The sequence below is a fragment of the Vanellus vanellus genome, assembly GCF_965231255.1.
Source record: "Vanellus vanellus genome assembly, chromosome: 10".
In the NCBI taxonomy this organism is placed as follows: Eukaryota; Metazoa; Chordata; class Aves; order Charadriiformes; family Charadriidae; genus Vanellus; species Vanellus vanellus.
Window position 1 is genome coordinate 1,711,593 of NC_138915.1, and position 15,886 is coordinate 1,727,478.

Sequence of the window (15,886 nt, forward strand, 5' to 3'; positions counted from 1 at the left end):
GGTTTGCAAGGGCCCCGTGGCATTGACTTTGGCTCAGACTTCCTCCTCCAGATCTCAATTTGGGACCGCGGAGAGTCCCTCTGCTTAACTGGGTGCAAAAATAGCTACTCCGGGGCATTAATTAGAAACCTTTATAGACGCTCTGACAGACGGTGACCACAAAGACTTTGCCAGCGTCTCTGTGTGAAGATTATTGCTACGGGAAGTAGAAGGCCGTGTTTACAGCTTAGGAAAGAGTTGGGAATTGACTCTCGGAAACCGCAATTAATGATGGTGGCAATAGGCACGGAGCGTGCTGGGATGCTGCTGCCCTCTCCTGGATGCAGCATCTGGACGAGCGTTTGGCTGTGGAGGTCGAGCACGGCCAGGTTGTCTGCAAGGCAGGTGACTGGCCTCCTGGCTTCTGGCAACCAACAAGCCATAGAAAGCTGCTCGGCAGTTGGTCTTTCGGAGGCTGGGGCACCCAGTTCCACCCCTTCCTTCCCAAGGCGAGCTGAAGCACCTCTTGGGTGCGCACCAAATCAGGGTGACCTTGGCCAAATGCTTCTTCTCCCTCTGCAAGAGCAGAGATGGCTTCAGGGCAGGGCGGCTCATGGAGGGCTTTGGGCATGAAGGGTTTTAGCTGCAGAGCAGACCCAAGAGTTGTCCACTGAAAAAGGTCCACTTGGCTGCCGTGTCCATGGGGCAAGCAGTGATACGACATTTGGAAAGGGGGAACTCAGGCTTTGCTCCCAGTGTAGCGCTTGAAGTCACCGTCTCAGATGAGTAGAAAGCCTATGTTCTGGTCTAAATCTGGTTATCGGCTGTTTGATATGGTTTAGAAGTGGTTTTTGTCAGGGTAGGTTAATGCTTGGACTGGGTGATCTTAAAGGTTCCTTCCAACCTCAGCAATTCTATGATTCTATGACAGTGATTCTCAGCGTGTGGGTTTGGGAGAGCGGAGATATCTGCCCTGAAGATGAGCAGCAGTTTAAATTGTGCGAAAATGGGTATCGGTGGACAGAGTGGCTGTACCTAGGGGACTTGGCTGGGTCGCAGCTGTGTTGTGCCCTGTGCTGGATACACAGCAGTGTACGACCGCTTCAGTGGGGTGTTTAAGCACTGAAATATTTAAATCAGAGCAAGAGTGTGTCTGCCTGCCACGCAGTGTCAGCACGCGGCATGTGGACACACAGGAGCTGGGGGACAAAGTAGGGACACGAATGTGCTTACAAGGCGTGCGATGCCGGCAAGCACAGATAGCACCCATGACACTTCTTCCGCCAGGTCCATCCTATTTTCCCTGCGTGCTATGTGTGTTTGTAGAGTAAAGAGGGGACCTACAAGGATGAGAGTGTGTGGTAGACCATGTTTCAGGCTATGTGTGTTAGCACACACTCTCATCCTTGTAGGTCTCTTTTTTACTCTACAAACACTGACCTCGCACCCACAGTGCACACCGCAGCCTCCGGACACATGAGCAGCCCAGAGGATGCCAATCCCAAATGATTTTGGTTGGGCATTTCTAGCAGATCTGTCCCACGCAAGCACGTCCCGCAGAGGCAGCAGCCACTGGTGTGGGCAGAACAAGTGGAAATGAAGCGGCCTGGATTTACTGCACTGCACGCCAACGGGATGATCCAGCCCTGAGGCTCCGTCATAGAGAGGAAAATCCCTTGTACGGGGCAGGAACTACAGTTTGGTCCAAAGCTGTGTCTGTGCTATATGGGAAATTCGAGTGCCCGCATAGACACATCAGGAAAGAAAAAGATGGAAGATCTGGAGCGCTAACCTTAGTTTAGGATAAACACTTTGATATTTCCTCACTGTTTGCAAATTCAGTGTAAATTAAGCAATATCTTGAAAGCCAGTGATACAAAGGTTTAGGAAAGAGGCAGGAGAAGAGCTTCAAAGAAGGAGGAAGAATAGCAGTATGTGGTGGGAGGCCATGGGAGGTGGTTACAGGCACTGCCCAAAGCTGAAATATCACCTTAAGAAGGGGGTCTGGGAGGCACTGGGGAGGACCGCAGGAGATGCTGTCCAGATCGCTCCCCTCCCTGGGCACCCAGCGTGGTGCTCTGGGAGGTGCTTTAGACTCTGCGGACAACCAGATGTGGAGTGTGGCCACCACACAACCACCCTGGCCCCTTCTCGCACTCCCTGGGCATCACTTGCCTTCTAAGATTTTCTTCTTTGCGTCTTGATTTTTTTAGGTAGTTCCTGGCTTAGCATGCCTATTCCCCAGCCTTCAGAAACGGAGCCCAGCCCAAAAAAACACATGTCTTCTTCTGAGCCCATCCTGGATCTCAAGACAGACACTGCAGAAGCAGGTGAGAAACACACCAGTTTGCTGTCTGGGGTGCCTGCAGTCACACCATGCAGAGCCACGCACTGGTCATCTTGATGGACCTGCACTTAGCAAGAGGCACTCGATAGGGTTGCATGTTCCTGCCCGCCCCATGTCATGGTCTCTCCCTCTTCCTGCTGTATTCCATTCTTTCACCCCAAACGTCCTGATTTGCTCCCGATTCCAGTTATGCCAACGCCAAGCTCAGGCTTGGAGTCCAAGGCACGTTGGCTTGCACTCACTTCAGGGAGGTTCAGGGAAGACGGGATGTGGGCTTGAGGCTTCATGTATGAGGGGTTTCTTCACAGCCTGCTTTCACCCCGCTGTGCAACCTGGGGTGCTCTGGTTTAGCCCCCGTGATCCTAATGCTCAGCTTTATCACTGGAGGGTGGCAGGGCATCTTCTGGTCCAGGCGGCGTGAGGTCTGCACTCATGAGCATCATTCCCGAGCAAGGTGGCCCCTCCAAGTCACCCCTCTCCCCAGACGAACCTGTACTGTTGAGTACTTGCCGTATATTCAAATAAGTCATAAGTCGACAGCGGGGCACTATAGGATCACGCACACTCAACAAATTTCCCACGCCCAGCTGCTTCCAGAAATTGGTTTCCCACTGCGCGTGTCACGGCAGAAGAGCCAATGAAAAGGCTGAATCACGCCTCCTGGGTTGCAAGCATTCAGCCCTTTCCAACACCAGCCCTTTCCAAGCGACCGCCAATCTCCCAATCACACGTGAACACCCTTGACCTCCTCCTGAAAACCCACAAGACAACCTCTGCTGTTTCCTGACACTGGAGAAAGTAAAAATAGCTATTTGTTGGAATTCCCCAACAAGAGGCTTGAAGATGCAGATCCCAGCGTGGGGACCCCCTGGTTTGCTGGCTTCACCTGCCTTTCCTTTGCTCATTTAGAGGGAACCCAGTGAAGCAGAAACCCGACTGGTAGGCATTCATTTCTGGGCTTCTAACCATATAAGACTTAATGTACTTTCATGATGTTACAGCCAATGACCAGGAAAGACCAAGAATCCCTTTTCTCCCCCAAATATCAATGCCAAACAATTTCTGTGCTTCACTTTCCATTTGTACAACTTATCTCCTCTATAATCTTTTCAAAGCGGTGGACATAAGCAGAACGCTGTCATCCCACCTCAGGGACATGCCCAGTGATGATCTTCTGTGGTCAGGGACAAATTCGTCCTGGACAGAAATGGGTGGCCTGAGAAGAGTACAGACCCTCAAAGTCTGCCCGTGACCGTTGGGAGCAAATTGGCCCCTCTTTTAAGCACAAGCTGAAGCATCTTTCTGGTTGCTAGGGGAAGGTTAAGAAATATTTAAGCTGTGAAAGAAACCTGGCAATTCTTTAAGGGTACCAAGAGGGGCGGTGATAACCGATGCGATAACTCACGCTGCAACATCCATTTGGGATTTACCGATGCTTTGCTCCAGGTAGACGTTCCCACGACTTGTCCATGCCCTTGGAAAAACCTCCTGGCCTCTCCCAGCTCGAAGAGGTCAGCACAGGGGTGGCTGGTCCCCAACCTGCTCTTGTGCCCTGTGGCCTCCGAGCCGGGGAGGCAGCTCAGGCTGACCAGAACCTGCGCCTCTTGGCAGAGAAGCACCTCTTGCAAAGTGTTCGCCATCCACAGTAGCAACAGCAAGAGGAAGCGGCCTCAGGTTGCGCCAGGGGAGGTTTAGGATGGATATTAGGAAAAATGTATTCTCCAAAACGGTTGTCAAGCACTGGAACAGGCTGCCCAGGGCCGTGGTAGAGTCGCCATCCCTGGAGGTGTTTAAAAGACATGTAGATGTGGTGCTGAGGGACGTGGTGTAGTGGCGGGCTTTGCAGTGTTAGGTTAACGGTTGGACTTGATGATCTTAAAGGTCTCTTCCGGCCATAACAATGCTATGATTTTATGGCTAATTCCTGCCAAGAAATAAGCAGGTCTTACCCAAACCGATCTGCTTGACAAGAAGTGTCCAGTGAAAGCTGCTTTTGCTTCACGTGGTATTGAAACGCTTCCCCTGGGCCAGATGTTTTGCTGATGTAAACCAGCGTGGCTTCACTGGCTTCAGTTACAGCAGCTGACAGCAGCTGAGGGCCTGGCTCTGCACCGTCACCGGAATTTGACCTCTCGTGTCTGAATCCGTCCTGCTTTGCCAAAACGAAATGTGTTATAATTCCCATCCCTGCCATAAATCTGGAGTCACTGCACTCAGAAAAGCATGATCAAATGAAGCAATCGTGCAAAGGCTTGGTCCAATAAAACTGCTGTCCATCACGTACGTACCCACCACCCCTCATCTGGCCGCACTTTAGGAGGCGTTTCACAGTTGCTCCAAAGCGACTCCTCCCGCAGATTGCACGCATACGCTGTTCTCGGAAAGGACTTTGCAAGGACCTGGGTCATCCCAGCATCAGGGGAAAGCTCAGCTTCAGTGCCAGAGAAGGCAGCGAGAGTCGGGAGACCCGCCAGTGGGGTGAGGTGGGGAGGGTGGGGGATTTGCTGCTTCTTCCCCAGGAGTGCCAGAACTGATGCAGATTAGCGCAGATGCTAAATTAATCAGTGGCGTTATCACTTGGGTGAATATCCCCTGCTTATCAATAAGGGGGAAAGAACATTTGGACTGCGCGGATCCACACTGCGAAGGAAAATGAGTCTAAAACCGACAGCAGAGCTCATACCCTTCCGAAAAAAAAAAAAAAAAAAGATACGTTTGGGAAAGATAAACGATTTCACGGGGATGGATCTGAATTGCAGCAATAAGCTGCGTGAGGAAGGCAGTCCTGCTCCACGCGGGCAGCCTCCAGCCCCGGCACAGCTCGCCTGGCTCGTGCGGGCTCAGCTCCCGCGAGGCCGGGGGAGAAGGGGAAATAAGGAGGAGGTTAGAGATTAAAACGGTCGCGGGACGGACTCAGAAGAGCAATTAGCCTGCTGATGGATATCGAGCCAGCGTGCACTGAGAGGTTTAGAGAGTGGCGAGCGCTGATTTAGGTCACGGTGGGGGTTTGGCCCTGAATTAGCTGCAGAAACACACCCTTTGCGGTATTTGTTCCACCTCCAAACAGACCCTGGGTGCTGACAGAAGTCATGTACCTCAAAAGGTGGCTTGGGCTAGATATCCGCCTGTCATTCGTGTTAGACACGCTGATTTAAATGCACAAAAAAAAAAAAAAAGAAAGAAAAAAAAGATCCAAATATCAAAGTGTTTACGTGCTGCCTTTCTCCCCTGCACACGTTTGGAGGATGGAGGCATTTCCACGTGGCACCCATTCCTCCGGTGTGTGTGTGTATGCACAAGCACTCAGCAAACACTTATTTTATTTAGAGGAATGCTCTTGAGGGTATTTTGTTTTCTGAAGCCACACTGCCCAGTACCATGATCCTGCAAGCTAAATATCCTCGTAAGAGGTGAAGTTGTGACCTTCATACCCACCGGAGGTGAAAAGGGTGATGTTTGTGAGCCCATCTCCATCACTTATGTACTTCCTAAGCTGTTCTTAATATTTGTATCGCAGAGGGCCTGGGAGGAATGGGGGAACAGAGGTACTGCCCACCAAGGGCCACTGCTGGGCACTGAGCATCCATGGCGCAGGTGGTACCAACACCAGCAGATGCCACTGACCAGCTTTCCTCCACCTTTGAGAGCTGGACCTTCCCTCCAGTCAGCCCTCAGAAACAACCCTGAAATCCCCGATTCCTGAACCCACCTTGCCTCCTCCTGACAGCAAAGGACAACCCGGATGACAGAGAACAATCTGGATTATTTTTTCTAAGGCTGCAAGGTTGGGTCTTTCTTTAGTTTCTTTCTAAACCGCACCTTGCTGTTTAGATAATATTATTTTTTTTTCTGCTTCTTGCTGAGATGTTGCAACAGCAGGAACTGCTTATAAAAACAGCAGAGAGGCAGATCCAAGCGAGGTTTTCCGCCACCCATGCAACGAGTTTTGGGCTCAAGCCACTCTCTGCACCTGTGCATCACAGATAACCAGCCTCGCCGGCGCTTTCTGCTGAGCTTGGTACCTTCTGCCAAGGGACCCAGCATCCCCGGAGAGCCAGCTCGGTGCCAGAGGCATTACCAGAGCTGCGTGGCAGGACCTGGGTACCAGCCTGAGAGCAAAGCCCATTGCCACGACTGCACGTGAAGCTCCCAGTGCCACCCGCCAGCTGGATTAATGCCGTTAAACAGCCGTTTTTAGAACATGCAAAGCAAAAGCAGCGCCTGTGCTGATAAATATATATATATATATATATATCGCTCCACAGGGCGCAGAAAGGACCTTGGGTTTTAGCAGGGAAGTATAAAACCGGCGGTTGGTTGTCTGTCCTGGTCCTGGCAGCCCCGGGTCCTGCCGGGGTTGCCATAGCAGTTAATCCATTCCCAACAGTCCCCAGCGCTGCAGATTTAGCAACAACCTTCGCTGGCACAACCGGTGTAACTGGGGGGTCTTGGGAATGCGGAGGCTACTGCTGCGCGCAGATAGGGTCAGAGACGTTTATTTATGCCGAGTCCTGTGCTTCTTTGATAAAATAAGGGTGATTGGAGCCAACCAGGAGAGCAGACACCACTTTTCGGGCTCAGCTTGACTTTTCAATAAACAGTTGAGGCAGAGGCAAGACCTGAGACTGATGAGGTCCGTGAGCTTGCACGGAAGGGGACGCTTTGCATGGGGCATGGGTAAGTTGCAGATAGGCCCTCTGCATCCTGGTGAACATCCAGCCTGTCCTGGTCACCGCCGGCCATCGGGTAACTCAAGGCAGACACAGGATGGCGCTTCCCAGGGGAAGTTGCTCTTACACATAAAATCCACAGTTGTTTCCATCACTGCCCGCTCTCCGGACACAGTCCAAGCTCCCCATCATTATCAGGTTCTCAAGCAAGAGTTCATGAGAAACGCTTTGGACAGAGACTAAATCTGTTTTCTGAACGCATTTTTAGGGCACGCAAAAACTTTGGTTGAAGTGAAGCGTTCAGGTCCACGTACACAAACCAAACATGTTCTTCCAGCTCAAGCTTTGAAACTTTTCTCCATCTTCGCACCACAGCACCCTAAGTTTAGGAGGCTACAAAGGAGTTCAATAAGCTTGTAGAGGAACTGGGACATTGCTGTTTGACCCCAAGCGATGTGTCGTTGCCGCTTTTTCATTTAAAAACTGGAAGGAAAAATGCTGTTGAAATAAAGCCGTGGAACGGACACAGCCTGAGATGGACAAAGCTCTGTTCCTACCCATGGTGGGGCTTTCCCTCTGAGGCCTGGCTCTCTGCTTGGCTGCCTGGTAGGGGCTCAGAGAATGCTTTTGTCGGGGACAAAGAAAAAAAAAAGAAGAATCTCCTTTTCTATTTTGAGGAAATTTGGGTCTCTGCAGCAAATGGTGGGAAAGGAAAAGCAATCTTTGAGACCAACGCAGTTGGGGAGATCCCCCATTTGTCTGGGGAAGCAGCCCAGTATGGGACCACGTGTCGGGACCTTACAACAACCCCCTTCGGCTGGAAGCACCGTCGCAGAGAAGCAAACCCAAACCATCCTGGGCCCTGGGCTCCTGGCACGTGGCGAGCTCATCTCCCCGTCGAGCACTCTGGAAAAAATAAAATGCTATCCAGAAAAGCAGCGAGGGATTGGGACGGCGTGTGCTTCCCCCTGCAAAGCGCCAGCTCACCGCGCGCAGGAGCCCGTTAATTGCACTCAGCGGGACTTCTATCAGCGCCATGGGGCTGCGTCGGAAGTGTCACTTCTGCACTCTAATTGATGCTCTGAAGCAGACAAAAGCGTCACATAGGAAGCAAAGTCTGAGAAAATTAAAAAAAAAAAAAAGATGAGAAAAAAATCATAACGGATCTCTTTTCCTAGTTCAGTAGCACTCAGAAGAGTCGTGAGGTGTCCTAGGATCATTTTAGAAGCAATACCCCCTTATTGCCAGCCACAGGCTGGCCCCGCAGAGGCTCTCACTGACAAGACACACAAATGCGAGGGAAACTTAAGGAAAAATGAAGTTATTTGTCCAAAGCTGCAGAGAAGATCAATGGCAAGGAAATACCCTGGAAGACCTGGACTGCCTCCGAGTTCCAGGGCATTCAGTGTCAGGTTTGGTCCGGGTCGACCTCCAGCCAAAGTGATCCCCACACTCTTGAAATCAATAGCGCACAGAGAGAAAACACACGCTTGTCCTAATAGCGCGCCCACCCCAGCCTTCCAGTTGGGGTCAGAAAAACTCTGGTCTCATGGAAAGGGTTGAGCACAGATCCCTTGACCAGATATCTTGTACCAGCCGTGAGATATCTCCTGGTGGTAGAAGAGTGGCCCAGATGAACATCCGCCCCTTGACAGCTGCCCGTTGTTGGATCCCGCGAATTCCAGCACGGAGCTGACTTTCCTCGGCAAACTTCTGCAAATCCGCATTGCTTTTGGTTGGCTCCCCTCCAGCCCTCTGCGCTTCGGAAAGACGTGTGCCCATGCAGGTGAGCTCGCGGGCTGCGATCCTTGGCCGGGATGCTCGGCCAGGAGGAAGCTCGTGTTTCAGCACCGTATGGGGAAAAAATAAAAACCTGCTGAGGTCCGCATTTCTCAATGAGTGCAAGATCATTGCTACAGATGTTAGCGCGAGAACCAGCCAGAACAGCCTGTGCGATAAAACGCCCTTGGTGAATGAGGCAGAAGAGACGTAAGTAAATTGTTATGGGCAATTAATGAGTATTTCCAAAGACAAGTAATGAAGAGTCACTAGCTCCTTTATGCAAAGTCCCTCGACTACCTAGAGATGACCTAAACTACCTCGTCGTACCTAAATTAGCAGAATTACACTGCCAGCACCTGCAAAACATCTGGACAAAGCTGTGCACTGGCACAGGGGACTGTGCACTGGAGAGGCACAGGAACAGCCTGAAGATCACTTTCTCAGCAGTTTCAAAGCAAAGCAATAATGCCTTAGCAAACCTACACTCCAGCAAAGGATTTTTTCAGTGCGGGGCCACACCGTCGTGCTGCTGTCCCCAAGCTCGGCAGACCCAGGTACAACGGGAACGTGGCAAGAGCGGAGGGGTGGCAGGAGCGTGGAGGTTGCAGGCTTGTAGCCGGGCAGCCGGGGATGCCAGACCGTGCAAAGGAAATCAGCGTGGTCTGGTACGGAGAGCGTGCCAGGGCAGCACCCAGGAGACCTGGGTTTCGTTCTCAGCTTGGTGACCTCAACAAGTTATTTCACTTCCCTGTGCCGCAAATGGCAATAATGGGATGTAAAATGTGTTGAAAGCTTTAGGGAAAAAAAGGGGAAAAAAAAAAAAAAAGGCGCTATACCAAGCCAGCTACAGCCATTGGATGATCTAGGAGATAATATGCTAGAGAAGAACTGAAGAGATTTGAATTCAGTCTCCAGCTAAGCCATAGGCTCCTTGTATGTATCTGGGTGCATCAGCTTAAGTTCCCTGTGCCTCAGCTCCCCGTCTCACAAACACAACTGTGAGGCTCGCAGCTAAGATGATTAAAGCAGTATAAGAACTTAGAGACTTTATTCCGTCACTCAAAGAATTGGGGGGCGAAGGTACATCCTTGTAACTTCCTGGAGAGATTTGCCAAAGGGAATCCAGCCTTCAAGGGTTCTGCTCACTGATGGATGACATTTCTGCTTTCCACCTCTAGTAATTTCGACGCTGGAGCTGTTCAAGTAAATGTCAAAATAAAAAAAAAATAAAAAAAAAAAATAAAAGAAGAAGAGGAAGGAAGAGGGGAAAAAAAAACCAAACTCTGTCCTTACAAAAAGTTTCCAAGGAAAAAGAAAATCCACCTTGACATTTTCTGCTTCCGTGGGGGGCAAAGCGTAGGATGAGGAATTTAAAATAGAAATACTTTATATCCTGCTTTATATCTTTCCTAGCAGATGTACTTTAAAAAAAAAAAAAAAAAAAAAAAAAGAACAAAACCAGCAGTTCAGGGATTTAGGCATTTTAGAGAAAAATCTTTGCTTTGTTTCCAGAGCTCTTTGGTTTTGAGAAACAAGTCAGTGGCTTTCCATGGGGGTTTGGTGGGTCCACCCTGAAGCTGCTCCGGGGTCCTCCCTGTGCCAGCTCCCCTGTGTGGCCCTCCTGCATGGAGACCTGCTCGTCAAGCCACCACTGACGGCATCCATCAGCTCTGACAGCGAAAAGTGCCTTAAGGCACAAGGAAAGGAGAAGAACAAACCAAGACAGAAAAGGGATGGGGAAAACTTCCCCAGGAGAAGCAAGGGGGGGTCTCATCGGGACGGCCTCTCCCAGACCGTGCTGCTTTTCCTATAGCAGATCCATACTTTTGAACAGGACTCAAACTCCCTTTTGTTTGCTTTCATGCGTTAATAGCAAAGATGGGAGCACATCTGGTCAGGGCAGATGTTGCAGCACTAATTGCTGTTCATCTCTGGGCGGGTGCATTACTGGGGAATGCGTATATATACCATTAGCTACTAATGGTATCTGCTGAGCCCGGAGTGCTGCCTCGTATGAAGTCCTACCTGGAAAACTACAATGTGAGGAGGGGAAAGGGGTGAGGATAATTCACAGAATCACGGAAACACGGAGTATTCAGAGTTGGAAGGGACCTCTAGAGGTCATCCAGCCCCACTCCCCTGCCAAAGCAGGGCTGCCCGGAGCACATCCCTCAGGACTGCATCCAGGCGGGTCTTGAACATCTCCAGAGAAGGGGACTCCCCCCCTCCCTGGGCAGCCTCTGCCGGTGCTCTGTCACCCGAACAGTAAAGAAGTTTTTCCGTGTATTTGAACAGAACTTCCTGTGTTCCAACTTGTGCCCATTGCCCCTCGTCCTGTCACTGGGAACCACTGAAAAGAGCCTGGCTCCATCCTCCTTCAACCCACCCTTTAGATACTTGTACGCCATAATAAGGTCTCCCCTCAGCCTTCTCTTCTCCAGGCTAAAGAGTCCCAGCTCTCTCAGCCTTTCCTCATACGGGAGATGCTCCAATCCCTCAGTCATCTTAGTTGCCCTTCGCTGGACTCGCTCCAGCACTTCCCTGTCCCTCTTGAACTGGGGAGCCCAGAAGTGGACACAGTATTCCAGTTGTGGCCTCACCAGTGCAGAGCAGAGGGGGAGAATGACCTCCCTCGACCTACTGGCCACACTCTTCCCTGTGCAGCCCAGGGTTCCATTGGCCTTTTTGGCAACAGATTCACACCCTGGTGGCAATCGCTTCCTATAAAACCCCACGCAACAGCATTTTCGCACTTTTGCCGTGACAACCAGAGCGTTTGTAACGTGCTGGTAAATGTGTAGCACCCATAGGTGGGTGTAGGTGGAGGGCTGGAAACTGGAAGGCAGACAGCGGTCCTACGAGTGAAAACCTCGAGAGCGGCTAATGGGAGGCAGTACTCATGCTGAAGCTGTACAACGGCAGGGGTTTTTTTACACGCTTCGAGAGGAAGCGATGAAAACCACTGGCAGGCTGATACCGCTGCTCAGAAAAACAGATCTTGTTATTGCGAGGGGAAGAAAGTCTCCGTGTGTCTGATCCCACCAAAAAAAAAAAAAAAAAAAAACAACCAAAAACCACCCAGCTGTGCAAATGAAAACAATGACGAGAAACAGCCCCTCCCCGTCCCAAAGCTTTCAAAGAGCAGGAAGGACCGTGTTTCTGCCAAAGATGTTTAGAAAAACAGGAACTTTAAGGGGGGGGGGGGGGAACCCAAACAAAAAACAAAAGCAAAACAACTTTCAAAACAAATCTCTGCTAAAACAGCAATATTTTGGGAACATCTCTGCCACCTGTGGATCAGGGTCTGGCCCTAGGCAGGTGCAGAGCTGAACCCAGCGTGTGCTCAGAGAGCCCTCAGCCGCCTGAGGACACTTCTGGTGTCCCACCACCAAGTCTGTCACATGCCCACGGCACCTCCAGAGCCCCACGGGCCCGTTTCCACCATCCCCTGCATCCCTCGGGTGTTTCCTCCTGGTAGTCACTGTTGGGATAGCAGCAGAGGGGATGGTTGGCATCAGGGATGAGGAAGGATGTGTGGGAAAGGTCTGCCGGACTGGGTGAAGACCCCTCTTCACCTTCTCGTCCATGCCAGGCATGGCATGGCAAACACTCCCCGAGGTTCGGCCGTAAATGTAGATGCTGCTCTTCACAAACCTGAGGAGGGGGAGCATGGAGGCCCTCTGCTAAATGCTTTCTTAGCAGTTGCCATTAACTTTTCCCCCCAGCTGATTTTCCCTGGCAGTTGGTAATTGAAACAGAGTGGCTGTTTCCCATGCGGAGTCACTGCTTGTTTTCCACTGTTGGTAACAAACAAAAGCCTGTGCAAGCCCTGCCCGAGGTCTGCAGGAGGCTGGGCGATTTCTTCTTCCATTTCAGGCCTCTTTGCATCTCCGCTCTCTGGTTGGGACCCTTCTTGCGCTCAGCATCCCCCGGCACCGCTGCAGACCAGACCACAGACTGCAGGAAGCCCATGGCCTATCCAGGACCACCCAAGCCCACCCAGAGCTGGCCAGCCCCAGGGCTCAGCCGACCCAAGGCTTGGGGAAGGGCTCACCAACGTGGTGGCTTGGCTTTGCCTGCCCAGCTGGGCACCCCACAAGGACCCAGCTGTAGTTGCCCCATGCCCAACCGAGCCGAGCTCCCCGTGCCCCCAGTGTGGCTGCACCCCAACCTTGCTGGAGATGCCGCCTGTCACCAGGGGTTGTGCGAGCTCCTGCTCCTCACGCAGCTCTCTGCTTTCCTTCCCCAGACCACGGCGACCTGGAGGAACCGAAGCAAAGCCACGAGATGAGGGAGGAGCCAGCTAGCCCCGGTGGTGGGGATGACCTTGCAGTCTCTGGCATGAGCAGCCGTGGCGACCCCAGCCCGCTTCCAGCTGTGGATGAGAGTCTCCCAAACACAGAACCCCAGTCGGAGGCGAGGGATCCCAGCCCCACCAACTCCTTGCCATGGCCAGAAGCCCCCGAGGAGTGTCCAGCCCGCCCCAACACCCTGGACTTCTCCAAGTCCCTGAAGAAGCTAGAGGAGGTAAAGCAGACAGGGCAGAGGCGAAACAGCGACCACGCAGCGGTGAAGGAGAACGGGGTGGAGGTCAGCCCCGCAGCGGCAGCGGCAGTGAGTGAGGAGAGGCGTGCGCTGGAATCCGAGCTGGGGAAGTGCATCGAGGACTTCCGTAAGATCAAGATTCCCATCGCCTTTCCCAACAAGAAGCGGCAGTGGCAGAGCGAGCTGCTGAAGAAATACCAGTTGTGAGAGGAGACCTCATCCCCAGCCCCGGGGGAGGTTGTCCTCCGGTGTGTTGAGTGTCTCCATTGATCTCCCCGGGGCGGCAGGTGGCAGAGGCTGTCCACGCTCCCAAAATGAGGAGGGCAGGTTGCTCATTAAGCCCATCCAGCAGTAAAAAGGGTTACACACCTATCACGACAGAGTGCATGGCCATCAGTGCATGATATCTTACATGGCATAAGCATAGGTGGAGAGGAATAGAAAAAGGAAGGAGGCCCACGGTGAATGTTTAGGGCCAGAGCCACCATCCAGCAGAAGTTCCCACATTTATGAGAATGAATGTTCCTGGCGTTTCAAATAATAAAATATAGTTGGTGTCGAAAATTAATTCCAGTCTCCTCATCTCTTTGGTACAGATGTTTGAACTTAGCTGTTCAAAACTGTACAGGTGGTTTAGACATTCAGTTTTCCTGAAATTAATTGAAGTTGTATATCTGACTCCTCTACGTTCCTGCCAGAACTTCTCCGTCTGTCATGTTTGCAACTGGATTCAGCAAAACCTTATTTTCGGGAGAGATCATGATGTTTTGCAGGTATTTTCCTTTTCTTACACAAACCCTTGAACATTTCCCAACCTTGTGTTTGGGTCTCCAGCCAGAAATGAGCCGGTGAGAGGGAGGGTGATGGCCCAGGAAGCCAGGGTCGAGCCAGCCAACATCGCCCCGGATGACCAAGGAGCCCCACTTTGAAAGGTGAATGGGAGCAACTCAGCTGTATGGGGCTCCTCCACAGGATGGGTGACCATCTGGGTGTGTGCCTGTGGTTCCGGATCAAAGGAGGAGGTGGGGAAAGTGATTTTGGGGCAGGGGCATGTCACAGACCACCCCATCAGGGTGAGGAAGGGCACAAAGACTTTAAACAATTCAGGGAAGCCTCTGAGTGACAAACCCTGGTCTCGTGGGAGACTTCATCCTCCCTGATATCTGCTGGAAGGACAACAGGTTTGGATGCAAACTGTCTCAGAGATTTCTGGAAGGTTTTGTGGATGACTTCATGATAGAGGTGCTGGATGGGCCAACTGGGGTATGCATAGCTGGATAATGGAGAAGACCTAGTTGGGATTGTGATAGTCAATGGCAGCTTTGGTCCCAGCGACCAGAAATATTGGGTTTCAAGGTCCAGGGAGGAGCAAGAAAGGTGAGTAGCAGAGTACAGACCTTGGCTGACCCGAGCTGTGACGACACTCATCAGTCTATTCGCCGTCGCCCGTGGGAGCCTCATGAGACAATCCCACCCATCCTGCATCCCACCACCCCCAGCACCTGCCTTGTCCCCCAGCAGGTCAGAGAAGTCCATTGCTCTGCAGACAGCAGCTTTTCTTACCCCCCAGTTCCTGGCCGTGGTTCCTGGGACGATTCAGGCAAAACCCTGCATGTCGCAGAGAAACCACCGCGTGCTCTGACTGTGATCTCCAAGCAGCTCCTCAGACGGCAAACAATCTTTTTTTTTTTTTAGATTAAATGAAAACGAATGAAACAAAAAAACCCGCTGAGTGTTTGCTGGGGCAAGGCTCTGCCAGGAGCGAAGAATTGCTTGGGCCCTCAGGGAGCGGGACAGGAAGACCGGATCCACATTCTTCTTCCTTTTATACGCAGCCACGATAGGAAAGTGTTTACAAGAACGTGGAGAGCTGGAGCGGCGCGAGATAACGCCGGGGCAGAGCTGGTGGCCAGCAAAAGGCTCCATAAAGCCGGGGGAACAGTATCATCCCCTGCACGCGACCTTCAATTCCCGGGAGACAGACAGACACGGAGCTTACAAGAGCAAAAGTGTCATGGGAGGGGGCTGAGCCAGAGGCCATCAGATCTGGAGCCTGTCCATGGCTGCGCTGGAGGCACTTCAGTAGAAAGAGCTGCAGAAGACGATGTTGGTGCTAAAACCAGCTGCCAAACATCCCTGCAGCTGATCCGGCAGTCGAAGGCAGCTCCATCTCAGTCTATTTTCCCCGAGACTTGTGCCTTGGGGATCACAGCTTCTCCCACCCAAAGGCAGGCTCCAGCCAGGCTCTTCCACGTGCTTTGATCGGCCCCCAGCGAGAAGAAGTGCCAGCCCTGCCCCAAAAATGGTTCCTCACTGGCAGGGGCAGGCTGGCTTTTGGGAAGGAAGAGGAGGCTCGTTCCTGGCAGAAGCCCTTGGAGGTCCTTCTGCACCCTTCCTGGGGCTCTTTGATGGCACCCGTCGCCCCGGTGGGTCGCTCCTCTGATTGCGAACACTAAGCAGCAAAAGAATTTGCCCATCTTAGAGCCAGCCAGGTCTGCACGCAGGCAAAAGATAAATGAACTGCTCTTAAAACTGGGCGCCGTCCAACATGAATGGCCTTTGG

The 15,886-nt window shown here is 51.9% G+C and overlaps 1 protein-coding gene across 1 annotated transcript; it reads left to right on the forward strand.

The window, feature by feature from the left end:
* The first annotated feature begins 2,244 nt into the window (after positions 1-2,244).
* Positions 2,245-13,855, forward strand: LOC309675694 (uncharacterized protein). The gene is made up of 2 exons (XM_082488044.1): positions 2,245-2,309; positions 13,028-13,855. The coding sequence occupies exons 1-2, from the start codon at positions 2,258-2,260 to the stop codon at positions 13,528-13,530; spliced, it is 555 nt and encodes a 184-aa protein (XP_082344170.1). The 5' UTR covers positions 2,245-2,257; the 3' UTR covers positions 13,531-13,855.
* Positions 13,856-15,886: the final 2,031 nt, after the last annotated feature.